The 27533-nt window shown below is 53.7% G+C and overlaps 1 protein-coding gene across 1 annotated transcript; it reads left to right on the top strand.

The window, feature by feature from the left end:
• The first annotated feature begins 771 nt into the window (after window positions 1–771).
• LOC148778672 (ninein-like protein) lies at window positions 772–26709 on the top strand. The gene is given in 14 exon segments (XM_088829269.1): window positions 772–954; window positions 6938–7029; window positions 8498–8576; window positions 9809–9878; window positions 11498–11670; window positions 12164–12230; window positions 15769–15959; window positions 16603–16741; window positions 18130–18335; window positions 19857–19993; window positions 21213–21344; window positions 24553–24727; window positions 25535–25645; window positions 26486–26709. Coding segments are annotated over 14 exon segments (1881 nt in total). The 3' UTR covers window positions 26612–26709.
• Window positions 26710–27533: the final 824 nt, after the last annotated feature.

Genomic DNA, 27533 nt, shown 5'->3' with positions numbered 1-27533 from the left:
TGAATCGCACCGCTGGTGTATGCCTGGAGGGCGGAAGACAAAGCACCTGCTCTTTTGGGTCAGGGTCTCAGTTTCCTAGGGATGAGGGAAAGGAGAGGAAAAGAAGTGTTTCTGAATGGCCAGGACTCAACTCTGACGGGCAAAGCTGGCATGACCAGGGTGGCAGTGGGCCAAGGGTGGGGGCCCTCGCCCCTGAATCAGCCTTTGAGTGGAACTGGGAGGGGGCTGCAGTCCAGCAAGCTCTCCCAGGATGGGGCTTGCCTGTCACTGCTCTTGAGAGGGCCTTCGGTGCCCTCTGACCTCCAGCCCCACACCTGAGTTCTTCCCAAGACTGGAATCCTAGGGCAGGAGTGGCAGGCATCCAGAAGGTCCTGTGTGTAAGTGCATAGAGAAAAAAATAGAGTGACTATTTGCCAAAATAGTAATAATGATATTTTTTTAGGTGATGAAATTTTGGATGACTTTGGCCCTCTTTATACTTACCTGTTTTTTTTTTTCTGATTATTCTATATCAGGTACTTTCTTTTTTTAAAACAGAACAAAGCAATTCTGGTTTTTCAAGCCAATAAAGGAGGACGGGTTCCCTGTGAACACGTTTCTAGCCTCACTGACTTCCTCCAGCCTCACATACCCTGAGAGGACCCTGGTGCCCACACCCCAGCTCCTACCCTGCCCTGGACCACACCGCCCGGCGCCTCAGGACAGTGCAGGGAGGCCAGGGTCAGTCCGACGGTGCGGCGTCTCCCTGTCCTGCACGCGGTCTGTGATGGGATGGACACAGAGGAGGAGGACCACTACGTTTCGCAACTTAAGGACATCTACAGCAGCTGTGACGTCATGGGGACAGGCCTCCTGGACCGGGAGGAGCTGACCCAGCTCTGCCTGAAGCTCCATCTGGAAAAACAGCTGCCTGTCCTTCTGCACACACTTCTCGGAAGCAACCAGTTTGCCAGGGTGGGTACTGGACTTCATTCTCGCAGAGAAAAGCATGAGAGCCTGTGGTGACAGCTGTGGGCACCTGAGAAACACCAGTTGACTAGAGATACTCATCAAAGGAAAGTTAGGAGGAAATGGGATGCTGTTTTTCCTTTTATGGAACTCCTGTGTTGTAGAAAGAGGTTTCTTGAGATTGCCCTTTTTTAAGCATAGTAACTTCCAGAGATTTGTTTTTGTTCCGTTTTTCCAGAAAGATGTTTAACGGCTGATTTGTCCGGGGAGTGGAAGGTTGGTGTGGATGGTTCAAAAAACACAGGGCTCTGTGTAGCTCACGTGCTGGGTCATTCAGCGGCAGCTTCGAAGTACCTCGAAGGCAGATTGTCTCGTAATATTGCCCAGCATGAATTTCGTCCAGCAGCTGGACAAAACATCACACATTGTTGTTGCAGGAACCAAGGATCCCTGCCTTCAGAGGTGCCCTCTGAGTGCATCTGTCCCAGATAGGAAGAAAAGTGTGCACAGAGTTCTTTTCTCTAGGAAGTTCAAGGTAGCCTCGAAAGGTCATCTGGAGTCTGGACCACGTCTTGCTTTCCTGACAGGAACACTGAGAAGCTTCTTAGTGTTCCTGTTTCTTAAATGTGTCCAGATGTAAGATATTCATTCAGTGCTTTCAGTTAATGAAGATTTTTAGGGGGGTGCCCTCAGTCGTTGCTGCGTGTAGGCCTTCTCCAGCTGCAGCAAGTGGGGGCTGTTCTCCGCTCCTCACTGCAGGGACTTCCCTGTGGCAGAGGCCGGGCTCGAGGGCGCAGGCTGAGGAGTCGTGCTGGTTGGGCTTATCGCTCCACAGCCTGAGGGGTCTACCCAGACCAGGGATCGAACCCCATGTCCATTCCATTGGCAGACGGATTCTTAACCACTAGACCACCAGGGAGGTACACATGTTCACTTTAAACACAGTGCCTGGGAATTCCCTAGTGGTCCAGTAGTTAGGAATCTGGGCTTTCACTGCCAGGGGCCCGGGTTCAATCACTGGTTTGGAAATTAAGATCCCACAAACTGCAAAAAGAAACAGAAACAAAAAAGCAGTGCCCATAATTGTCTTGGTCATCTTACCTTTGAAGGAAGAGTATTTTTCCCCCCACAGAACTCAATAAAACTGGTCTCATTTTGAATGAGAAAAAATAAAACCTATCCTGGAAAGATTCCTGAGTTGGTTCTTCAGTTCAGTCGCTTAGTCGTGTCTGACTCTTTGCGACCCCATGAATCACAACATGCCAGGCCTCCCTGTCCATCACCAACTCCCAGAGTTCACTCACACTCATGTCCATTGAGTTGGTGATGCCATCCACCATCTCATCCTCTGTCGTTCCCTTCTCCTCCTGCCCCCAATCCCTCCCAGCATCAGGGTCTTTTCCAGTGAGTCAGCTCTTCGCATGAGGTGGCCAAAGTATTGGAGTTTCAGCTTTAGCATCAGTCCTTCCAGTGAACACCCAGGACTGATTAATGGACTGGTTGGTTCTTGGGCAGAAACAAATGAAGAAGAACTTAAAACCCCTCCATGCTGGCCCCTGGGGAGCTTCTCTGTGAATCTGACTCCTGTTACTTCCCCCAGAACCCATGTGGCCGGTGCTGTCAGCAGAGCTGCTTCTGCAGCGAGGAAGACTCTGCCTCACACACCCACCTCACCCAGCTCTGTCACTGTCCCCTCTACTGAGTTTTCTCTATAGACCTAAGACTCAGGTGTGGGAACTTCCCTCATGGTCCAGTGGTTAAGACTCCATGCTTCCACTGCAGGGGGAACTTGTTGCATCCCTGGCTGGTGAACTAAGATGCCACATGCCATTCGTGGTGTGGCCAGAAAAAAAATAGGGTGTGATTTTGATCATTCATGTCCTAGCCCCTCTTGATATCACCTGGAATTGTATTTGAGGGATAGGTGAGCAAAAGACACATTTGTGAAAATCAACACTGGTTAAAACAGCTTAAACAGGATATCTGGTTTCCTTGATGTTTTTTATCCTGGCCCTTCCTCCTTCTGTGAGCTGTGATGGGAGAGGACATAGAGACACAGTCAAATGGTATCAGATAAAACAGCAGCACACTCAGCCATCAGATTCCCTCCTGGTTTTGTTTTGTTTTGTTTTTGGTAACGCTACACAGCTTGTGGGATCTTAGTTCCCCAGCCAGGGATTGAACCTGGGCTCTTGGCTGTGAGAGTGCAGAGTCCTAACCACTGAACCACCACACAATTCTCAAATCCCCTCCTGTTTGATGGCTCAGAAGAAAGCTGGTAAGTATTATTAAAGACACAAAAGAAATCTGAAATTGGATCAAACAAAATGGCCATTTCATTCTGCTCCCATATAGTCAACAAGTTTGGTTTTTTTTTTTAGTATTTATTTATTTAGCTGCACCAGTCTTCCCTGCGACTTGTGGCATCTTTAGTTGGGGCGTTCGAACTCTTAGCCGCGGCACGTGGGATCTAGTTCGCTGACCAGCAGTGGAGCTGGATCCCCTGCATCGGGAGCTTGGAGTCTTAGCCACTGGGCTACCAGGGAAGTCCCTCAATAAGTATTTTTGAGCACTTATTATGTGCTAGGCAACATCTAGAAACTTGGAATGTAAAATGAAAGCAGTACAATATCTCTGTGAAATGAAAGCTATGCAAGAATATTTTTTCTAGTATTGATCCACATGGCAAAAGTCTGGACACAGCCTTTTCAATATAAGATTAGTTAAGGTCCATATAGTCAAAGCAGTGGTTTTTCCAGCAGACATGTATGGATGTGAGAGTTGGATCATAAAGAAGACTGAGTGCCAAAGAATTGATGCTTTTGAATTGTGCTGGAGAAGATTTTTGAGTCAAAAGGAGATCAAACCAGTCAATCCTAAAGGAAATCAACCTGGAGTATTCATTGGAAGGACTGATGCTGAAGCTGAAGCTCCAATACTCTGGCCACTGATGGGAAGAGCCAACTCATTGGAAAAGGCTCCGATGCTGGGTAAGGGTGGGGAGGAGAAGCGGACAACAGAGAATGAGATGGTTAGATGTCGTCACCGACATGACATGAACTAGGGCAAACTCTGGGAGATGGTGAGGGACAGGGGAAGCCTGGTGTGTTGCAGTCCATGGGGTCGCAAAAAGTTGGATATGACTTGTGACTGAACAACAACAAATTACTAGATCCACCTGATTGAAATTGATGCATCATCCTAAAAAAGAGAGAAGAGGCTTCAGACATTGTCCTATGAGCAGTTTAGCAAATTCACGCCCATCTTCCAGTGAGGGCTAGTAGAATGGTAAGCCCATACAGCACAAGGAAGAGTAGCCCCCACTGGCCACAAATAGAGAAAGCGTGCATGCAGCAATGAAGACCCAGCACAGCAAAAAATAAAGAAGTAGGTTTTTTTTTTTTTTTTAAAGAAGAAAGGTGAGAGAATGTCTCCTTGAGAAGGTGATCTGCTCAGTTTTGAAAGGACATGGAGGCCAACATATCCAATAGACATTTGTTGAGTATTTACAATGTGTCAGCTGTGAGACCACGTGCTAGCTGGGAGCCAGAAGGTAAACACACATGTTAGTAGTCCACCTCCAAGCCTGACGCATGTGTTACTCAGGCAGAGGTGTTCCACAGGCCGCAGCTGCGTTCAGTGCTCAGAGGCTGCACTAGAAACTTGCTCATTCACGTCCTGTGCCAGTTGTGGGAAGCACAGTTGGACCTACAGCCCCAGGCCTGCTTTCCTGGCACATACCGGTGACATTTTCACCTACAAGGATCTCTTGCGCTGATTTCTTTCTGTGTGCCGCTCAGTGAACATCCATTCCAAGCATACCTGGGCCCCCAGCATCCTGCGTCCCTCCTCAGGTGTCCCTGTGGTCCCTCTGGCTCCAACAGTTACCACTATCTTGATGAGAACAGCATAGGTTTGTTTGCCTGTTTCTGCACTTCATGCAGGTGGATATATACAGCACATGCTCAGTGCATACTCTGGTTCTTTCACTCAGAACTATGTCTGCAGTCTGCATTCAGATAGTGTAGGTCAGTGTCAATCTTTTGTCTCTGTCAGTGTTTACTTTCCCCTGTTGTCATCTTTCATTGTCTGACTGAATCACAGTTTCTTTACCCGTTTTCTTTACGTACATCTGGGTCATTTCCAATATTCTTTTAATAAGTAATGTCTTTGCTGAAAAATAGAATCAAAGTGAAATTAAAACATTTCAGACATCAGACTAAAAGAGCTTCAGTTCAGTTCAGTTCAGTCGCTCAGTCGTGTCCGACTCTTTGCGACCCCATGAATCACAGCAGGCCAGGCCTCCCTGTCCATTACCAACTCCCGGAGTTCACTCAAACTCGTGTCCATCGAGTCGGTGATGCCATCCAGCCATCTCACTCTCTGTCGTCCCCTTCTCCTCCTGCCCGCAGTCCTTCCCAGCATCAGACTCTTTTCCAGTGAGTCAACTCATCGCATGAGATGGCCAAAGTATTGGAGTTTCAGTTTTAGCATCAGTCCTTCCAATGAACACCCAGGATTGATCTCCTTTAGAATGGACTGGTTGGATCTCCTTGCAGTCCAAGGGACTCTCAAGAGTCTTCTCCAGCACCACAGTTCAAAAGCATCAATTCTTCGGTGATCAGCTTTCTTCACAGTCCAACTCTCACATCCATACATGACCACAGGAAAAACCATAGCCTTGACTAGACAGACCTTTGTCGGCAAAGTAATGTCTCTGCGTTTTAATATGCTATCTAGGTTGGTCATAACTTTCCTTCCAAGGAGTAAGCGTCTTTTAATTTCTGGGCTGCACTCAGCATCTGCAGTGATTTTGGAGTCCCCCAAAATAAAGTCTGACACTGTTTCCACTGCTTCCCCATCTATTTCCCATGAAGTAATGGGACCAAATGCCATGATCTTTGTCTTCTGAATGTTGAGCTTCAAGGCAACCTTTTCACTCTCCTCTTTCACGTTCATCAAGAGGCTTTTGAGTTCCTCTTCACTTTCTGCCATAAGGGTGGTGTCATCTGCATATCTGAGACTATTAATATTTCTCCAGGCAATCTTGATTCCAGCTTGTGCTTCTTCCAGCCCAGCGTTCCTCATGATGTACTCTGCATGTAAGTTAAATAAGCAGGGTGACAATATACAGCCTTGACGTACTCAAGAGCTTAGCACCAGCATACTTAAGAAAAATGTAAGTCTCAAAGATCTATCTCAAATAGATGGAAAATTATCCCAGGCAGAAGATCAGAAATGAAGGAAGAAATGAAAAACGAAGTGGCAAATATTTGAATAATTCTAAATGAACATTGGCTATATAAATGATAACAAAGGCACAAAGTATCAGACAGGCTTTGTGTTGTGCTTGAAGAGGGTAAAACTGGTTGATATGAAACTTTTAAGCTCCATAAGAAAGCTAGTCTCTAGGGTAAAAAGCATTACTGAACTGAGGAGGGTCAGCATTGTATAGTGACAAAAGATTCAGTTTACCAAGAGGATATAAATGTATATTCTGTGACCCAGCAATCCTATTCTTAGGAACGTATACTCCAGAGAAACTCTTAGGACATATGTGAGACTGTTCATAGCTTTTTTTCCCCCCAGTGTAGGGGCGGGGTATTTAATCAGGAAAGGAACCTTGGTGGAGGACTAGCCTAGGTGCTGGCATGTTCTTTCTTGGTGGGTAGTAAAGGCATGGATATTTCTTTATGTGTTAATGTTTGTGGTCATCAGACACCTCTTTTCTGCACTGTTTTCTACTATGTTGTCTAACTTCCTTTTATGGAGTTGTTACTAGTGTTTTTTGGTGAAGGGCTTATGATTCACTCTTCATTGCCTTACTATATCTTCCGTGTTTTAAAACCTTAAGTAAATATTTGAAAAAATAAATGTCCTCAGTGCTGAAGGCAACATAAGATCTTCCATCTGAGAAAACCCCAAAGGACAGTGTGTTACGTATGTGGCCTGTAGAAAGCAGTGTTGACCGCTTTTCTCAAATTCACAGGTTAACTTCAAGGAATTTAAGGACGGTTTCGTGGCTGCGTTGTCATCACAAGCTGGTCTTGCCTCCTCAGATGAGGACAGTGGGTCTTTGGAGTCAGTTACGAGGCCTTTCTGGTCTTCTTTTCGTCTCTTTCCGTGATTCTGTGACTTCTGGAGTATGGTGTTGTCCCTGAACAACGCAGCAGGTCTGTGTTCCCCAGCTGCATGGCCTGGGACCAGCACCTGGGTTTCCCTTCTCTGGCCTCCTTATTTGTTCAGTGGCTCTGGGGAAACTCTTGTATTCTCCTCTGCGGTGCACAGAATCCTCTGAATACCCTGCACTTCTGGTCACTCGATCTGTCTAGTTTCCCCCGCACCAGGCCAGTTTGCAGCACCAGCTGGGTGTCCTGCAGTTCAACTCCATTCTGACACTGTCTGCCTGGACACAGCTGCAGACCCCACAGGCTAAGACCGCACTGCCTTCAGACAACAATCTCAAGTCCAGCTTCTTGTCCTTGTGCTTCTGTCCCACTGGCTAAAGATCGGAGGTGCCCACGGCCTCCTCAGGTTCAGTTAATTTGCGAGAGCAGCTCAGGGAAACCCATTACTGGATCAGTGGTTTATTCCAAAAGGATGTGACTCAGGGTGAGTGATGCATTGGCTTGTGGCAAGAGGCTCAGAGCCCCCACGCCCTCTCCAGGCCTCAGTCTTCCCCAGTCTCCCCGTGTTCACCAACCCAGAAGCTCTCTGAATGCCATCCTTTTGGGGTTTATGGAGGCTTTATTACACAATCATGACTGATCCAGTGATGGGGCATCAGTGATTGAACTCAGCATCCAGCCTCTGACCTCCCTAGAGGTCAGGGGTAGGGCTGAAAGTTCCAAGGTCTAATCACATCCTTGGTTTCCCGGGCAACCGTCCCATTTCAAGGTGTGGTTCTCAAAGTCACCTTATCAGCATAAACTTGGGTGTGGTTGCTCTCATCACTTAGGAAATTCCAGGGTTTTAGAACCTGTGTAAGGGATGGGAGGAAGACCAAATTCACATTTATTATAAGTCACAATCTCACAAATGTCAAGTCATATCTAGTGCTGTCCTTCCACGGAAGGGTGTAGACAAGATAAAGTGGGTGTGGAGAGGTGGAAGAATTTGATCTTCCAAAGCGCAGTGCAGGTGTCAGGTGCGGGCCAGGCTGGGAGGCTGGTGGAGCAAGCAGGATGCACATGCTGAGGCAGCCCTCTGCCTGTCTTCTGTCTCAGGCAATAGTGCTCTGTGCTCCTCGGACTTGTTAGAATCCTGGTTTCCAGTGGGGCCAGTGGAACAAAGGTACTATTTCAAAGCAAGTGAAGAGGGGCTTTGAAACTGGTCAGGAGGTGGAGGGAGAATTGTGGAGGGAGGCCCGCTTGGAGGTATGGACTGTGGGTCCAGTGGAAGGTGATAGCGGACGTGCTCCTTAGAAGATGGGCCAACTCCCTGGCTGGCAGCGCCTGCCGTGCTCTGGCCGGGTGACCGTTCGGGGCTGCATCTGAGGAGTGCTAGGAGGGATAGTGCAGTGGCCAGCGGGTCCCTCCCTCCCCCACAGGCCAGGGGTTCGAGGCGTCTGCCCCACACAGGCCCCTGGTCTGCTCCCACACACCGGGTGGGGCCTTGGTCAGGAGCAGGTGCGTGACTGGGGCAGTGGGTGCCATTGGGAGGTTTGGGGGTTATGTACCTTTCATGTAGATTCCAGTGAGCACCCCCCCACCCGCAGCTGCCCCCGCCCCCGAAATCCTGTGGCTGATCGTAGCCATTACTCAGGTGAGATTTTCTAATCTGGAGCTAGGCCCTTGGGGAAGTCCTTGCGGCCTCCCCCGGGGGTGAAATTGGTTGGAGTCCCACCGCCTCCTGCTGGAGCCACGTGGGAGCCCTGACCTGGGAGAGAGGAGCTTGACGGGGGTGGAGTCTGGTCAGGTGGAGGAGCCTGATGGGTGGAGTCTGACCAGGGGGAGGAGTCCAGCCAGGGGGAGGAGCCAGCTTCTCAAAGGCCACCCTGGGACCTGAAGAGTCGGGTCGTTGGTTGCTTTGTCTCACGTTTCTCTTCCATGAGGTGGGAAGGCAGCCACTTGCCTTTCGCGACTTGGGGTGTGATCGTGTGACCCTGGGCATGAAGGCGCCTGAGAAAGGCCATGACCATGTCATCGCTCCCTTTTCTGTGCTGGAACTCCTGAGAGTCGGCAACTTGTGTCCTCTTCGTGACTGGTGCTTTTCTGTTCCAACCCCGGGTTTGTTTTGTATTGTTTTCCTCTTCTTTCAATTTTCAGAGCTTTCCTCAATTACCTAGGCAGTTGGTGGTCAGTCATAGGTCTGCCCGAGGTGGCTTGGCCAGGGCCAGTGCACAGAGGCAGCCCCTGTTGTGAGAGCCCAGCAGGCCCTGCTTCCCCGACCAGTCCACGGCATCCCTGTCTCCGGGTTTCTAATCTGCCTGCTGGTCCTTCCCACCAACTCACCCCACATGACTGAAAATATGTGCTTTGATGTTCCAGGAATGTGCATGGCACCCTGGGGCCAAATGCCTGGGGTTTTGAAGAACATTCTGGGTTTCAGTAGTTCTGCTCTTTCAGTGAAGGCCGTCACAGAACACATAACCAAACTATTTTTGTTTGTTTGTTTTTTGTTGTTGTTTAATCTTTTGGTCATGCCTCTCAGCAAGCTGAGATATTAGTTTCCTGACTGGGGATTGAACCTTTACCCCAGCATTGGCAGCACAGAGTCCTAACCACAGGACCACCAGGGAGATCCTAAACCGACGTATTTTTAGCTTGTAGAGTTTGGCATTCTGTTCGTATGAATAAGTACGCACACACAGGAGGCACAGGGCGTGGCTGACCTTGAGGTCTGCCGGCCATCTGGGCAGCGGGTGGGGACTGGCCGTGACCCCCCCGGAGCTTTCCAGGGAGAGGCCACAGCTCTGTGCTCTGTGGGTGGTGAGACACTGACTCCTCCTGGCCTGATTTGCCGCATGGACACTTTTTCTGGAGATGCATTTCCTCCTGGTGGAGGGAGGAGGTGACACTTTCGGAGAACATTATGAACCGGTCCTAGTGTGTGTGATTTCTGGGCGTCTCGTTGCTCTGAGGAAAGTGCTGAGAAGCCGATACAATGAAGAAAGTGGGGACCACATCAAGGGCAGGTGGGCCTCCAGTTGCGGGCCGGGGGAATCTCAGGATTTGAGGCGCAGGAGCCCAGTCAGGCCAAGGGCGCAGATGTGGTGCTGGCTCACGACCTCCGATGAGCGGCGAGTGACTGAGCCCCAGGCAGGGGTCTGCGTGCTGTCAGGCGCACCTGGTTTCCCGAGTGTGTCCCCGCTGCCCACTCCCAGCTGACATGGCCTTTCTCTTCCCACTGCTCCCCTCTCAGCAACCAGCCTCAGCCCGTGTGTAGACAGAAACCAGAGCAGGTGCGGAGCCTGCGTGCAGGCCCCTGCTCCCTGCATGGGGTGCTCAAGCCTCCCGTTTCCTCCCTGTCAGTGGGAACGCCCCCCTCCTCTCCAGCAGCCCCGGGAGTTCCCACATGGGGAGAGTTTACAGGGCCAGACCCTGCCCATGATAACCTCACAGGGTCCAGGAACATGGTCAGCCTGCCCTAGATGCCCTCTGTCACCGGGAACTCGGCATCTTCCTCCCCAGACTCCTCCCTCGTCCTCAGGTTCTCTGCATCGCCAGCATCCCTGTTTCTCCTGGAGGCCCGGTTGGACCCAGCCTCCTCCTCTGATGCTCCCAAGGTCAGGGGCGGCGGGCCAGTTTCTGGTGAAGAGGAGAGAAGGGAGGTGGTACTCGGTCCCTGGGAGCATGACCCACCTGTGTGAAACGGTCTGTTTACCTGGCCCGGCCTTGCTTCCTGGGACCCTATGCCTTTCTCTCCAACTGGCCCCTTCTGGGAGCTTCCCGTCGAACCCGTGTTCTCTCCTGGTCACAGTCCCGGCCGCGCCCCCACTCCCCAGTCTCTCTGGCCAGGCAGATTCCTGCAGAGCCAGTGTCATTTCTTCTCTGCTTGGGGAGTCCCCATTGCTCCACAGATGTGGGCAGGTAAGGAGGGAAGCAGGAAGTGCAGGGGTGTATTAGGGCTTAAGGGAGCCTCATGAATCGCTAGCTGAAGTCCACACCTGCCTCTGCCCCTGACTTTAGACTCATGCGGAGTCTGAGCCTCCCTGACTGTGCTGAGGTCCTTGCCTCTGTGTCCTGTCCAGGTGGGGTGGGGTCGGGAGGGTGGGAAATGACCTTCTTTTCTCTAGAGCACTTGGATTATTGGAAGGTTATTTCTTTGTGTAAAAAGCTATTTTTTAAAATTAGTTTTCTATCACATAACAAAAGCACATTTTGCTTGGAAACAGTGAAACAACAGCGAGAACTTAGGATGGAAAGTTCTGTCTCCCAGCCTAGCTGTCTCAGCCCCAGCCCCTCGTTGTCCGTTCCCTGTGTTCTTCTGGCATTTTCCTTGTCTGTCCCCGAGAGCCACATCACACCTCCCAATCTGCATCTTTGTAAGCATAAGTGGACCAAGAGTCTGTTTTAAAGACCCCCCACGCCTCCCATTTTCTTTCCAGTTGCCTCCCGGGCGGTGCCCCCAAAGTACATGAGCGGCTCTAAGTGGTACGGCCGTCGGAGCCAGCCTGAGCCCTGTGGCGCTGCAAGTGGAGCCCCAGGTCTCCCGGAGCAGCCGGCCAGACCCAGTGCAAGGAGCCAGCTCTGCCGCTCGGCGTCCCTAGAACACGTGGAGGTGGGTGGAACCCCCTCGGCACCTCCCCAGTCACTGCTCACGTGATATGACACAGGAAGATGGGAGAGGGCATCTCATCGCTGGCAGAGGGGCTATTCGGGGACCTACATTTGGCTTTAAGGGGTCTCTGGGTCTATGTCTTCAGGGCAGCTCTGGCCACAGAGCATCCGCCTTCAGAAACGGGGGCCTCGGAGCATCCCCTGTTCACCACCACCCTCCCCTGGCCCTGCAGGAGGAGGGGAAGGTTAGTCGGCTGAGAGCGGAAAGGGCAGGTGTGCCACAGCCACGGTCAGCCACATCCAGCACTTGGACCAAGGCTCACCCTGCACAACCTGGCGGGCTCGTGATGATGCCTCCGGGGCCCCCTCTGAGACTCCTTGAGCTGTCCACTGCGGAAGCCTTCAGGCTCTGGTGTCAGAAAGGACATCCATGGGGCAGATCCACCCACTGCAGTTTAATCGTGGCTGACGTCCTTCTCTTTCTGTTTTTCCAGAGTCTCAAGTCTGATGAAGAAGCCGACAGCACGAAGGAGCCTCAGAATGAATTGTTTGAAGCCCAAGGTAAAGCCTGGCCTTGTGGTGAATGCCCCCTTTGGTCAGTGCTGGGCCGGCAGGCAGCAGGCTGCCAGCGAAAGAGAATTTCCTGGGAGGTGCCCAGTGTGGGTGGTCTCTCTGGGGTGCCCTTCTCCTGGGTGGTCCCAGCTCTGAGATTCTTGAGGTCAGACCCTTGGGCAGGTGCCGCTGGCTAAGAAAGCAGCTAGTTGGCTAGGGTCACAGTCATCCTCCCGACCGGCAGGCATGGGCCAGGGGACTCCTTCCTAATGTGCCAGGCCTGGGCCAGCAGCCTCCCCACTCAGCAGAGGCCCTGCATGTGCCCCAAGTGGAGGGCGAGACGTGGCTCTGGTCCTGGGAACCTGGCGGAGCACCCGGAAGGCAGTCACAGGTGTGCTTAGCCAAGCTGGGTGCATCAGCATGTGGGTGTGCGGGTTCCTTAAGGACGCCTCTCACCAGCGTGTGTCACAGGGCAGAATGTGCAGGACCATGGCTCCAGCGGGAGACCAGACGCCACCGAGAGCTGCTCCTGAGTGAGAGGTCTGCACTGGTGCTGAGCATCGTCCAGACTGTGGCCCTTAGGGGCCGAGGCTGTTGTTGGCTCAGCGCTGAGCGTGGGGATGTCAGGCGAATGAGCCAAGTGTCTGTGCTACTGGATGAAGCAGATGGACCTCTTTGTGTCCAAAAATCACTTCCCAGATTCCCTGGACTCAGAGTCAATCTAGGGGACGAGAGGAAGGGCTCCGGGGAGGTTATTCACTGAGTGATTTTGGGCTCTCTGCCCAGAGACTGCTTGGGTTCTTCTTTCCATCCGGGTTAGAACTGACACTCAGGCACAGACACTAACGTCAGACCTCTCAGGACTTATTTACCTTCTCTGCCAGCCCTGAGAACACACACACCCTGCTGTCAGAATTGCTTTTCCCTTTGTCTGGTTCCTGCTTTTATTTATTTATTTATTTTTAATTTAAAATGTATGTATTTGGCTGTGTCAGGTCTCAGTTGTAGCATGCAGGATCTTCACACGTCATTTGGGATCTTTGATTGCAGTGCGCAGGTTTCTGTCTAGTTGCAGGGCACAGGCTTAGTTGCTCCATGGCACGTGGGATCTGAGTTCCCCAGCCAAGGATCGAACCCGAGTCCCCTGCATTGCAAGGTGGATTCTTAACTATGGGACCATCGGAGAATTCCTTGTTTTTCCATTTTTCCATAGAACTTTCAGATGTTTTAAGCTTGAAGCGATGTTGGAAGTGGCCCTTAAGTTGTGTTTTCCTCAACCCGATATACAGCATCGTTCATGAGCATGGAGGCCTGGCTTTCCTCCGGAAAGGACTTTCTGATTATTGGTTGGGTTATCACCTTGCTTATTTAACTTATATGCAGAGTACATCATGAGGAACGCTGGGCTGGAAGAAGCAGAAGCTGGAATCAAGATTGCTGGGAGAAATATCAATAACCTCAGATATGCAGATGACACTACCCTTATGGCAGAAAGTGAAGAGGAACTCAAAAGCCTCTTGATGAAAGTGAAAGAGGAGAGTGAAAAGGTTGGCTTGAAGCTCAACGTTCAGAAAACAAAGATCATGGCATCTGGTCCCATCACTTCATGGGAAATAGATGGAAAAACAGTAGAAACAGTGTCAGACTTTGTTTTTTTGGGCTCCAAAATCACTGCAGATGCTGATTGCAGCCATGAAATTAAAAGACTCTTGCTCCTTGGAAGGAAAGTTATGACCAACCTTGATAGTATATTAAAAAGCAGAGACATTACTTTGCCAACCAAGGTCCGTCTAGTCAAGGCAATGGTTTTTCCCGTGGTCATGTATGGATGTGAGAGTTGGACTGTGAAGAAAGCTGATCGCCGAAAAATCGATGCTTTTGAGCTGTGGTGTTGGAGAAGACTCTTGAGAGTCCCTTATACTGCAAGGCGATCCAACCAGTCCATTCTAAAGGAGATCATTCCTGGGTGTTCATTGGAAGGACTGATGCTGAAGCTGAAACTTCAATACTTTGGCCACCTCATGCGACGAGTTGACTCACTGGAAAAGACTCTGATGCTGGGAAAGGTTGGGGGCGGGAGGAGAAGGGGACGACGGTGAATGAGATGGCTGGATGGCATCACCGAGTCTGTGGACATGAGTTTGAGTGTACTCCGGGAGTTGGTGATGGACAGGGAGGCCTGGCGTACTGTGATTCATGGGGTCGCGGAGAGTCGGACACGACTGAGCGACTGAACTGAACTGAACTGAACTATCACAGTAAACGCCAAGATGACTCCTCTCTGGATAGCTCCAGACCACTGACCGCGCGAGCCGGAGTCTGGTCAGGTGCAGGTGACCCTCGTCCTGCATCGGGCAGGGTGGTGCAGTCTGGGCGTGGAGGGAGCTCTGCTTTGAAGCCTTGCTTATCTAAAGAGAGCTCTTTGTGGGCACCCCAAGGTGCCCAAACACTCTCCCAAAAGGTGTTTCTCTGGCAAAGCTTCAGAAACCTCAGTAAGCCACCTGGCTAACCTGGCCGTCTGTCACCCGGACTCGCTGCTGAGTCTGCATCTCAAAGACCCCTGTGGCTCCTGATGTGAGGCGGTATGGAAAACAGCCCACCTTGAGTCGTTTTTGCTGGGAAAAAAAGAAAAAAGATGACACTCAACCTGCATCCAAACTAGCCTTTGGTGCTCAGTTCCAGTTTCCAGGAGATATTAGGGATGGAAGGGCAGGAGGGCGGGGACTGGGGGGCGGACGGGAGCTGACCCAGCGACTCTGGGGGAGTAGCCACACGCACAGGGAGGAATCTGCATTGATGCTGAGTTGAAGAAATCAGCCGTCAGGAGACTTTGGACAGAACTGGGACGTCGTTGTTGGATTGTAGGGCCATCGTCGCACTGGGGTCAGGAGTGCATACCAAACACTCAGGGGTGAGAACACGGCAGCTGGGATTTGCCTTCAAATACTTGGGCCGGGGACTTCTGTGGTGATTTATTGTCTAGGACTCCGCACTCCCATTGCAGGGTTCCGGGTTCCATCCCTTGTCTGAGAACTAGAGCCCCCATGCTGTAACTAAGCTTTTGCATGCCACAACTAAAAAGATCTCACATGCAGCGAGCGACCAAGCCCCAGAGCAGCCAAATAAATAGCACAGAAACAGAAAAGAAGTGGGCAAGCACACACAGGGGCAGATGAAGCCAGGGCGAGAGGCTGCCCAAGGGACAGGTCATTGGCCTCTGCGAGACGTTCTCTGCGCTTTGGGCAGGTTTGAAGACCTTCTAGACATTAATTTTTCAAGCCGGGCCTTTTGCTTCTAAGCACGAAGCTTGCAGGTATGCTCCTAGTGCTGCAGCTTCTGGAGGCTCCCTTCAGACATGCCTTCCCCTCGTGCAGCAGAGTCCCCCTTGTATTGTGAACTTTTGCATAGAATTAAGTTGGCAGAATGCATGGTGAGCCCCGTGTAGCCACCGTCGGAAGCTTGACTCTCACACATGTCCCTCTGGCCATCTTTCAGTCCATCTGATTTCAGAGTAAAGTACCACCTTGGTGTGTTTCCCCTGCTTTAGGCCAGCTGCCAACCTGGGGTCCTGAGGTCTTCGGGAGCCCCCGGAAGTCCTGCAGCCACTCCTTTGACACCCCCGAGAGCTGGGTCCGGGGCCTCTGGGAAGAGCTGGGTGTGGGCAGCAGCGGCCACCTCACCCAGGAGGAGCTGGCCCTGATCTGCCAGAGCACTGGGCTCCAGGGCCTGGCGAAGGAGGTGAGAGGGGATGGGACGGACTGCCCCAAAGGGCTGAGTCTTTGTGGTTGGTGCCAGGCCTGGAAATCCCCTTCACCGTAAGACACAGATTCAGTCGTCACTGTCCGGCCTAAAATCCTGTGCTGACTCCCAGGGCTAGTGCTGATGGTCCGACTCGGGCCACCTTCACTCAGGACCCTCCTCTGCCTGGAGCTCTCTCCCCTCTCTGGTCTCCCTAGGCCTACCGCCCAGCCCAAGGGGGGTGCCCATAGCATCTGGCTCTGACCCCGGCAGCTGTGTTCAGCCCTTCCCTCCTTCAGGGCCCAGGAGAGGAGGGGGCAGTGTGATGGGATGGGCCCTGCCTTGCTGACCCCGAACCGCTGGGATTCCGTACACACGTGTCCCACGAATACATGTCCCACTGTCCAGCATACTCTGTCACAGCAGACTCGGGGTGGGTGTTTGGGAGATGCGGGATGCTCAGGAGACCATTCACAGCCGGGTGGAAACTGACCAGGCGTGTGGATTTCACAAGCCACAGCCAGGAAGCCGGTGCTGCGATAGCAAGCCCCCTGCTTGGTGGGGTGGGGGCCGGGCCTGGGCGGGGCGGTCAAGGCTTCTTGGAAGCAGCCTCTGAGCAGATGCCTGAGGCGCTTTTCTTTAGGAAATTGAAGACCTGTTCAACAAGCTGGACCAAGATGGGGATGGTAGAGTGAGTCTGCAGGAGTTCCAGCTTGGCCTGTTCAATCATGGGTCCCCTCGACCGCTGGAACTGGCCCCGCTTGTCAAACCCAGCGGACCAGGTACGGTGGGACCGATTAACTCTTGAAGCCCAGGGTGACTGCCGTCACTCTCCTGAAGGCCTGTGCTCTCTGCCTGGTCCCCAGAGTGGGTGGCGGGAGGTGTTCGGAGTGACCTCACCTGACACCGCTTCTGCCTGGCTGAGCGCCACTGGTGAGCTGCTCGCCTTATCTGAGCCTCAGTGTCCTCATCTGTAAAGTGGACGCACCTCACAGGGGTCTTCCATGGATTCCCTGGGGCACAATCGTTCCACCAGGAGCACCCGGTCCCTCTTCCCTGGGGGGCACAGTCACTGTTAGGGCTGCGCCTTCCCCGGGATTCCCCTCCAGGCTCTCCTGGAGCTGTGTTCTTCCCATTTCTCATCCTGCACGAGGCCAGTTGGAGTCAAGCGGACTTCATTTACACTGTGCTGTTGGTCGGTGCGTTTGGTTCATCTCTGTCTCGGGGTGGTCAGGGCTCCTCCCACCGCAGGGCACGGTTGTCCTGGGGAGTCTCGCCGCCACCTCTTTGGCAACGTGGCTGATCCCGTAGTTTGTGGGCGGCAGTGCAGGAACAGTGACCTTGTTCTCTGCTGGGCTGGGCTCGTCCAAAAATCAGGTTTCTACCCCTGAAGCTACTGAGACAGGGAAGGAGTCAGGGAATTGAGGACAGTGCCCAGCCACCTGAGGGCAGGGACCGCACGGTGCCCAGAGCCCGCGGAGGAGGGTTCCTCCCAGGGGCCTCGGCCCTTCGTCGCTGCCCAGGAAGCGCTGACGTGCCCACGGGGCCATGTTCTGTGTGCGTGTGGACACCGGTGTGGCCGGGCTGCGGGTGTGAGGCCTCGCACAGCAGACCGAGGTTCTCCTGCTCCATCAGGGGAGCCCCTGGGTCTGGTGGTCTGGGGACAGCAGAGAGGAGGGGGCCACTGCTCCTCCTTGTTCTGGTCCCAACAGCAAATGCATGTCCCAGGGGCCCTCCCTGGGGTGGGAAGCACAGCCTCCTGGCCGCACCTCAGCCTCGCCCGTCAGCTTTCCAGCTGAGGGGTTTTTCTGCCCTTGTCACCAGCCCTGAATGCTGAGGTCATTTGCCCTCCGCTCGGGCCGCCCCGCCTCTTCTGAAGCCCATCCTGGCTTTCTCTGCACAGACTGGGTTTCCCTCGGCTGGCGTGTGCCTTCCCAGGCTCTCCCTCTCGGAGGACAGGCGGGAAGCCGTTGCTCTTTCAGAGAAAGGTTACCCCGGGCGCCCCGCAGGTGCTGGGGCCCCTCAGGCAGACGGCCCTGAACCTGGGCTCGGGTTGTCTTCGCGGAGCCTGCAGTCCCCACATGTCCTCCGGGCACCCTGTTCCCTGCAGCAGGAGTTGGGGAGGCCGCACTACCGAGCACAGGTGGTGAGGTCACGGGAGGTGCGTGAGGAGGCCACGGTCCTGATGGCACTGGTCCCCGCGTGCAGGTCCCGTAGGAGAGTGTCGGCCAGACCACCACGTCGTCCCTCGTGTCCGTGTGCTCGGGCCCCCGCCTCTTCTGCAGTGTGGATGATGGCAGCGGCTTCGCCTTCCCGGAGCAGATCATCTCCTTGTGGGCTCAGGAGGGCGTTCACAATGGCAGGGAGGTCTTGCAGGTGTGGACGGTAACAAGACTGCCCCAGCAGAGGCGTCTGGGCAGGGAGATTAGCGGGAGCCGCTGCCCATGAGGGAGGCTGGACAGAGCACCTCGCAGACACAGGCCCCGTGGAGGGAAGACCCGTCACCCTCAGTTTGCTTTATTTTATGATATCAATGTGTAGGACATCTTAACTTAAAAACATAATAAGTAAACAGCAGAGAAAGCCCACAGCCTGGAACAAATCCTTTTGAGGGTAGGTTTCAGTAACTCAGACTCAGCCCGCAGCGTGTGTCGGCCTCCGAGCCGATCCTCGGTCCTGGAGGACAGGAAGGCACCTTAGTGCCTGCAGGACGCGGGCGTGGACACCAGCAGGCGGCGCCCACACGTGTCGCGCGGTTTTTCTAATCTGGAAGCTGCTGCCCACACCTCTTTGTCCTCTGCTCCCAGCGTGATTTCATTGCTGGGCAGCGTGCTCTCAGCATGGCCTGGCGGCCGCTTCCGGGTCACTCCGCATGCTTTAGCGTCCTGCCATTTTTCTCCCAGAAGCCCTCGGGGCCCGGGAGAGGCATGGAGATTCGAGTCCCCGTCTCCCGGGTCACACAAGGGCTTCCCCGTGGGCCCTGCCATGTGCCTGCCCCACCCGTGTGTCTGCAACTTGTAGTCACAAGCACCAAACACTGAGAGAGCAAGCCAGGGCACCAGTGTTATCACTAGGCAGCCGGCAGGTGCATGGGCATCCCCAGCTTACTCTTTTCCTTATGGTGGTAAAATATAGAAAGCACGATGTTTCTCTTCTTTTCATGTTACCTTGCCCAACCCCAAGAGGGAGTGGCCGTGACGCTCGGAAATGCGTGGTTGTGGCTCATGGCTCTATTGATCATGTTTCCCCCAACAGAACTCGCACTGTTCCTATGTCTGTTCGTGCTGTTTAGAGATATATTAAGGATTCTGTGTGTCTGAAATGGTGCAAACTCCACTCAAACTGGCTTGAGCAAGAGGCCATCAGGGGTCTTTGTGATCAGCGGGGGAAGAAGGAGGATGCTTAGGCTTGGGGGTCCCGGCTCTGGGGGTTGTCAGGACTCTGCTGGCCTTTGGGTCTTGGCTTCAGGTCTAGCACCCTCGTGCGGCTCCCCAAGACCCCGTGGCCTGGACAACGCTTGATTTGGCAGAGAAAAAGCCCTTCTCCAGCGTCCCTATCAATCCCCAAAGTCCTCTGCTTGCATATGCCCCCTTCTGTGTCTGTCCCTTTGCCCAGGAAGGGGGACTCTGTCCAGCCTGGGTCATGCCCACCTCCGAGGCAGGGACAGTGAGGGGAGGAGCCGTATGTTGACAGTGGGAGGGGGACATCAGTGTGGACAGGGACCTGGGGAGAGGGACCCCAGAGGGACGGGAGCAGGGGAGAGGCTCCACTCAAGAGGTGGAGGCTTTGCAGACAGAAAAGGAAGGGACTGGGCCAGTGAAGTCTGGGCCTGAGGGAGCCAGCAAATGTCTGAAGACCCGCTCATCCTACCTGCCCGATGGGCCTTGCTGTTTTCAGAGCCTTGACTTCAGTGTGGACAAGAAGGTGAACCTTTTGGAGCTGACCTGGGCCCTGGAGAAGGAGCTCATGATGGTGGGCGGGGCCACCCAGCAGGCAGCCTTGGCCTGCTACCGCCAGGAGCTGAGCTTCTGCCAGTAAGGGCCCCGCTGGGGGCGGGGGGCATAGGGTGCCGCTGGCCAGGCTGGCCGCCTCGCCCAGGGCGTGGGCAGCCTGCAGGAGGAGAAAGGGTGCTTCCAGCACGGTCACAAAGCACGGCATGGCAATTAGGCCAAGAATGCGCTCCGTTTTAACAGGGTTTGGCTCCAGTTGAGCTGGATATTCAGGCCATCCGTCTACTGAGCCGGTTGGCATAGAGATTGTTATTGTGTTTTTATTGATGCTCTGAAACTACAGAAAAGGTTGGCAGTAATTCCAATCTCCATCCTCAAGACTTTGCATCTCGTTAGGTACCGACAGGTGAGACCTCTGACGTCAGCCAACTCTGCAGATGGGCCCAGAGGAAGACTGCTTTGGAGGATGACGAAGGGACACAAGTTTGTTGCTTCTCTAGTGAGGGAAACAGGCATCAAGATAGCTGGTGCCCTGAGCATTGGGCAGGGCGTGTGGTGATCGGAGAGAGACAAGCGTCTCCTCTGCTCTGGGCAACTCCCTGGCACTTAGGCGCCTGGCTACAGGTGGCAAGGCTGTGACCAGGCAGGATAATGGGTGGTCTGCCTTCTCCCCTTCATGCGTCCAGTCCCAGGTTACGTGCTGGGGATCCCTGGGGCCTGAGGCCCAGCTGCAGGCAAGAGGGAGCATGGATAATTTCCCACATCTTCTAAGGCCGTCTGGAGGGGTGAACACTTCACGCCCCAGGCTCGACCCTCTTGGTTCAGAAACCTGCGAGAAACCCCATTGCAAGCCAGTTGGCCTCTTGCTGTATGTACTTCTGTAAAACAGACTCAATAACTGCAGAAACCATCCTGGTAGGAGGAGGGTCAGGCTTCCCAGGTGGCGCTAGCAGTAAAGAAGCCACTTGCCAATGCTAGTGCAACCCGCTTGCCAATGCATGAGGTGTGAGAAATGCGAGTTCAATCCCTGTGTCAGGAAGATCCCCTGGAGGAGGGCATGACAGCCCACTCTAGTATTCTTGCCTGGAGAATCCCATGGACAGAGGAGCCTGGAGGGCTCCAGTCCATAGGATTGCGCAGAGTCGGACATGACTGCAGCGACTTGGCACGCATGCACGGGAGGTGGATCAGAGCTCAGGGCTGGCCACGGCTCAGCACTCTTAGGCCAGCTGAGTTTGTTCCTTCAGACCGGCTCGCTAGGCCCAGAGCAGTGTCCCCATTGACCCCGCCCTCCTTCCTGCAGGGAGCAGGTGGAGCAGATGGCCAGGGAGCGAGATAAGGCTAGGCAAGACCTGGAGAAAGCTGAGCAGAGGAACCTGAAGGAGACGGACGACCTGCACTCCACCCTGGAGCAGCTCGCGGAGGAGAAGGTCAGGTAGGTCCTGCTGGGGTCCTGCTGGGGTCCTGCTGGGGCCGGGGCGGATGGTGGACACAAGCTGTTGCCAGCTGAAGCCCTGCTGTCTCACCTGAGCCCGCAGCAGGGAGCCCGCAGACCAGGCATCACCCATGCAGTGGGCTGAGCAGACTCGCACAGAGTCAGCCCGGCTGGTTGCGGACAGACCAGAGGAAAGCATTTCTGACCTTTATGAAAGTCTTCCCCTCTCTCTCGGTGTGCCACTGCCTCCCTGTGGTCCTTTGCCGTGGCCGCGTTCAGCCCCATCCCAGACAGGAGAGGCGGCGCCAGGTCCCCCTGGACACACATGGGGCTGTGCCCTGTGGGGCTCCGTGGGGCTCCTCGCTGGGGGGCAGCCTGACTGCACACACCCTTCCTCTGCGGCCAGCACTGCCCTCCCCAAGTTCCCACAAGCCGACGGCGACTGATTTCAGGCCGTCAGTCGGGGAGCTGAGAATGGATTTGCGTTGGTCTCAGCCTGTTTGACCTGATTCTCCCGACCACCCCGCAGGGACTCAGTTCTCTCTGCATCAGAGAGCCGGAGACTCGTTATCTCCACCCAAGAATCTGGTTGGGGGACACAAGGCCTTGAGGGCCATGTGGGTGCTGGAATTTTGCTCCGTGAGTAACACGGTGTCATTGGTACATATTTAGAAATAGCGTTTGCAGTTGTGTTAGGTCACTCTAACAGAAAAGTATTGAGGGATACATGTTCATTGTAGAAAACTTAGAAAATACACACACAGGGAGAAATGAAAGCAAAGCCCTCAGGTCCACAGAGGTCGTTGCTCCTAACCTTTTCCACCAATCGCTCGCTTCTTCCTGTGCACGTGGTTGCTTTCAGAGAGGTGTCGTTGCTGTAATGTTGCATATCCTTTCTGAGCACCCGTCACGTGGCTCTGACATATGTTACTGCACCTTTCCCCTTTAAACAGGGAAGTGATGTGATCAAGTTTGTAAAACTTGCCCCAACGTCTGCAGGCTGTTAGGTTAATCGTGCTCATCAAACTGTTTCCCTGAGTGACAGCTGCCCTCGTGCCCCAAAGCTCTGCGGTGAGTCCGAGGGAGGCCGAGCCAGTCATTTCTGGTTTCCACCACAGTCAGTTGATTGCGGACCCAGCCAGGCTCTGCTGAAATAAGAGTTTCCACTCATCTTCACTCTAGATATACTGGGTTTGAGAATCCTGCTAAGCAGCTGTTTCAGTGATGTTGTTGTTCGGTCACTCAGTCACGTCTGACTCTTAGCGACCTCATGGACTGCAGCACACAAGGCTTCCCTGTCCTCCACCATCTCCCGGAGCCTGCTCACCCTCATGTCCATCGAATCAGCGATGCCATCCAACCATCTCATCCTCTGTCGTCCCCTTCTCCTCTCGCCTTCAATCTTTCCCAGCATCAGGGTCTTTTCCAATGAGCCATTTCTTTGCATCAAGTGGCCAGGGTACTGGAGTTTCAGCTTCAGCATCAGTCCTTCCTTGAATATTCAGGACTGATTTCCTTTATGATGGTTTGATCTTCTTGCAGTCCACGGGACTCTCAAGAGTCTTCTCCAGCACCACAGTTCAAAAGCATCAATTCTTTGGTGCTCAACTTTCTTTATCGTCCAAATCTCACATCCATGCGTTACTACTGGAAAAACCGTAGCTTTGACTAGACGGACCTTTGTCAGCAAAGTGATATCTCTGCTTTTTCATGTGCTGTCTAGGTTGGTCATAGTTTTTCTTACAAGGATCAAGCATCATTTAATTTCATGGGTACAGTCACCATCTGCAGTGATTTTGGAGCCCAAGAAAATAAAGTCTCTCACTGTTTCCACTGTTGCCCTGTCTCTTTGCCATGAAGTGATGGGACCGGATGCCATGATCTTAGTTTTCTGAATGTCGAGTTTTAAGCCAGCTTTTTCACTCTCCTCTTTCACTTTCATCAAGAGGCTCTTTAGTTCTTCTTCCTTTTCTGCCTTAAGGGTGGTTATCATCCGCATATCTGAGGTTATTGATACTTCTCCCGGCAGTCTTGATTGCAGCTTGTGCTTCACCCAGCCTGGCATTTCTCATGATGTCCTCTGCATATAAGTTAAACAAGCAGGGTGACAGTATACAGCGTTGACGTCCTCCTTTCTCGATTGTAAACCAGTCTGTGGTACTCAGTCTAGTTCTCACTTTTGCTTCTTGACCTGCATACAGGTTTCACAGGAAGCAGGTAAGGTGGTCTGGTATTCCCATCTCTTTAAGAAGTTTGCACAGTTTGTTGTGGTCTACACAGTCAGAGGCTTTAGTGTAGTCAACTAAAGGCAGAAGTATATGTTTTTCGGGGAATTCTCTAGCTTTTTCTGTGACCCAGTGGATGTTGGCAATTTGATCTCTGGTTGCTCTGCCTTTTCTAAATCCAGCTTGTACATCTGGAAGTTCTCGGTTCACATACTGTTGAAGCCTGGCTTGAATGATTTTGAGCATTACTTTGCTAGCATGTGAAATGAGTGCAGTTGTGTGGTAGCTTGAACATTCTTTGGCATTGGCCTCCTTTGGGATTGAAATGAAAACTGACTTTTTCCAGTCCTGTGGCCATTGCTGAGTTTTCCAAATTTGCTGGCATATTGAGTGCAGCACTTTAGCAGCATCATCTTTTAGCATTTTAAATAGCTCAGCTCCACTATCTTTAGTGATAAAGCGGAGGTTTGGCACTGTTTTCCCTGCTGATAGAATAGAAATGGTTGTTGTGAAAGATCACTGCAGAGTCTGAGGGGAAGGGCCCCCGCCCTGTCCTCTGTCTGCCTTGGGATTCGCTGTGTGCTAGGTTTCCAGCGCTTGTGGTGTAGGCTGACTTCTCTGCGCCTTCAGCCCCTAAGGGCCCTGATGCTGCCTTTATTTACTCATGCATTTTTTGATGATGTGGAGAAGGTTGAATGGCCAAGGGGTGCCAGAGACCCAACCAGAGGTCACCTGCTAGCTCGCCCCATGGGCCGAGGGGCCCGCTGGCTCACTTGTCTGTGTGGGGTCACCTCTGCCAACCCCGAGGGGGGCAGTTCATGAGGCCTCCGCTGCCCCACCACACTGTAACTCACGTGTCTATCAGGAGGGAACAAACGAGTCCCCAGTGCTGAGGCCAAGTGTGCCGACGGAGACCCCGGGGAGGGAGAGGTGCAGGTGGCGCCCCTGGGGAGCCCAAGGCACCACGAGCCGTGTGCTTGCAGACGCCTGGAGCAGGGCTACCGGGGGAGGCGGAGCCTCCTGCGGTCCGAAGTGGAGGTGGAACGTGAGCTGTTCCGGGAGCAGGCCCGGCGGCAGAGGGCCTGGCTGGAGGAGGACCTGCGGTGCCTGCAGGCGGAGGAGATCGGCCTCTGTGAGAAGCTGGCCCTGGCCCTGAAGGTAGGGGGTTCCGGGTGCTGCAGGGTGCCTCATCAGGGCGCCCCACTCGAAAAGAGGGAGGCCACGTTGCCTGGGGTCTGTCCCCCACACCCACATCTTCCTGGGCCAGGACTGAATCCTCGCCGTGGCACTGGGGGCGTGATGGCAGAGAAGGTTTTCTGTAGCCACAGGGCCCATTTCTCAGCCGGCAGAGACGTCCTGGCTTCCCTAGGAGAGACCCAGCCCTCCTCTGCAGCCGTGTGGGCAGCAGGATGGGGCCCCGGGGCTCTCCCTCTCTGGGTCAGCAGCTGCCGCCTCGGCTGCCTCCCTGGGCCCAGAGAACTAGACCAAAGACAGAAGCGTCACCTGCCCCCAGCCCTGACCGTGTGACCGGACGCGGGGCGCTCTTCCGGGCTGTGCAGAGCGTCCCTGACCTGCTCCCCGCCTGCCTTCGCCTCCAGTGAGGTGGCCCTGGCCCCACCTGCTTCTCCTTCCCTGACTCAGGACGGTGGGTTCTTCCACACCTGCCCTGCCACCCCCGCCTCCCTCCCCAAGAGGCGAAGCCGGGCCTGCCTTCTGATTGTTTCCTGTGTCTGTGGACACTGCCTTCCTTCCGGTGGACTCCTGGGCTGTTGAGGTGCAGCTTCAAATCTGTCCTTTAAAGACGGCTCGGGAAGGCTTGTCACCCCCTTCCACTCGTGCTGCTTATGACCTTCTGGAGAGCTCAGGTGGCGGGAGCGCCTCCCCCAGAGATCCTGCTCCAGTGCCCTGCCTCTCGCTCCCTCCTCCATCCCCAGAGCTGGCCAACCACTGACCTCTGTCTCCTAGGAAAATAGTCGATTGCAGAAGAAGATGACTGAAATCGTGGAGAAGCTCTCAGACTCAGAGAAGCTAGTCCTGAAGCTGCAGAATGACCTGGAGTTTGTGTTGAAGGACAAGGCAAGTCCTCTTGCTGACTCTGAGTCCCCAGAGAAGCGCCTGTGGGTTCTGGGTAAAGGGCATCAGGGTCTTGATGGAGAATACACAGGAGACGGACTTAGGTTTTTCTGCTAAAATTCCATGTGCTGCTCAGTCACTCAGTCGTGTCCGAATCTTTGTGACCCCATGGGCTGTAGCCCGCCAGGCTCCTCTGTCCATGGAATCTTCCAGGCAAGAATACTGGAGTGGGTGCCATTTCCTACTCCATGAGATCTTCCCGACCCAGGGATTGAACCTGCATCTCTCACGTCTTCTACATCGGCAGGCAGATTCTTTAGCACTAGTGCCACCTGGGAAACCTAAACTTCTCTAATGGAGAGGAAATTATTAAGGCTACTTTGCCCGTATTTTCCTCCCCTTCAGGCAGTGCAGGGGTACAGGTGACACCCCAGTGATGCCCTGCATGTTGACATGCATGTTGCTCCACAAGGCCTGGAGCAGTCAGAAACTTCTGCACAGACCCCAGTGCTGGGGTGAGGAGCACTTGGGACCTGGCCCTTTCCATCACCTTGAGAGGAGGAGGGAAGTGGTGGGAGGTGCAGGTTCCGTGCAGGGACCTCCCAGGTGGCCGGGGCAAGAAGGCAGCCCAGGGTCCCGGTGGGAGCATGACCACCCTCCTGACATTCCGAACATCATTCTGCCCTGAGACCTCTTAAACAAAAGGGTGGGGAGGAAGAGGCGGGACAGTTGGTTGCGCCTGCAGATGCTGAGCGTCTTGGGGCAGTATGAGGGGGAGACAGCCCACCCTCTGCCTGACCTGAGGTTCTGGCCCTCATTTTCCTGCTTGCCTCTGGCTTTCAGCTGGAGCCTCAGAGCACAGAACTCCTGGCCCAGGAGGAGCGGTTCTCAGAGATCCTAAAGGAATACGAGTTTAAGTGCCGGGTAAGTGGCCCTCTGCCCGAGGGAACCTCAGGGGCTGTCTGCTGAGGACTGGGTGGCCCCACCTCCTGGCCTCCACGTGGAGGGAGGCCCAGCCCGGGTCCACAGGAGCGTCCCTACGTGACCCAGGCGGGCATGTCCTCTGATGTGGGCTGCCTTCTTCAGTTGAGGTCTTCTGAGCCTCGTGTTTTTGTTTTTTCAAAGATTTTTGGCTGTGTTGCATGGCTTGTGGGATCGTAGTTTCCCGACCAGGGATCAAACCCACACCCTTGGCAGTGAAAGCATGGAGTCCTCAGTATTGGACTGCTGGGGAATTTCCCGAGCCTCATGTTCTGCAAGGAGGCAGATGGGGCTTTGCCTGCCCAACACCTGTGCCTGGCCCCACACAGGCTGCCCAGCCCAGTCCCAAGGCCCCGTTTGTGTCCAGGCACCGTGTAGGGCCTCCTCTTGTTTCCTGTGGTTGAGTGTGTGCATTTCCTGGGCCAAACCTACATGTGAGCCTACTCAGCTGGCATCGCCACCGTGCAGAGCAGGGGCGGGTGGTGAACAGTCACTGCTGGGAAGCAGATCACACTCCGTTACTCCCTCGAGACTGGCCCGGACTCGGCAGATAAAACATGATTGTTTGGAGGTAAGGGTCTAGTATTCATGTGCTTCTTAATGGTTTCCTTCCCGATTAATGTAAGAACTGTCTCTCTGCACGTGATGCTTTGGCCACACCAGAGGATAAAGGTGAGCCTGTGCTGGTCTGCAGTGTGACGTGACCCCTGCCTCCTGCCTGCCACACCCCGCATCCTGGTGCCCCTGCAGTCCTGTATGTGGTCACCTATGTAACCCTTCTCAGAGACCGAGTGGTGTGTGGGGTTTGTGGTTAACTTTCTGGAAGGAACTCTCCTTCCTGCTGTGTTTTCTGCCTCACTTTGAGCACCTGTGACTGAGCAGCAGTTAATCCGTTGATTTGCTGCGCCTG

Source organism: Moschus berezovskii, chromosome 1, assembly GCF_049115385.1.
Source record: "Moschus berezovskii isolate FMDL1 chromosome 1, NW_MosBer_1.0, whole genome shotgun sequence".
In the NCBI taxonomy this organism is placed as follows: domain Eukaryota; kingdom Metazoa; phylum Chordata; class Mammalia; order Artiodactyla; family Moschidae; genus Moschus; species Moschus berezovskii.
This window is presented reverse-complemented; position numbering and strand designations above follow the sequence as displayed.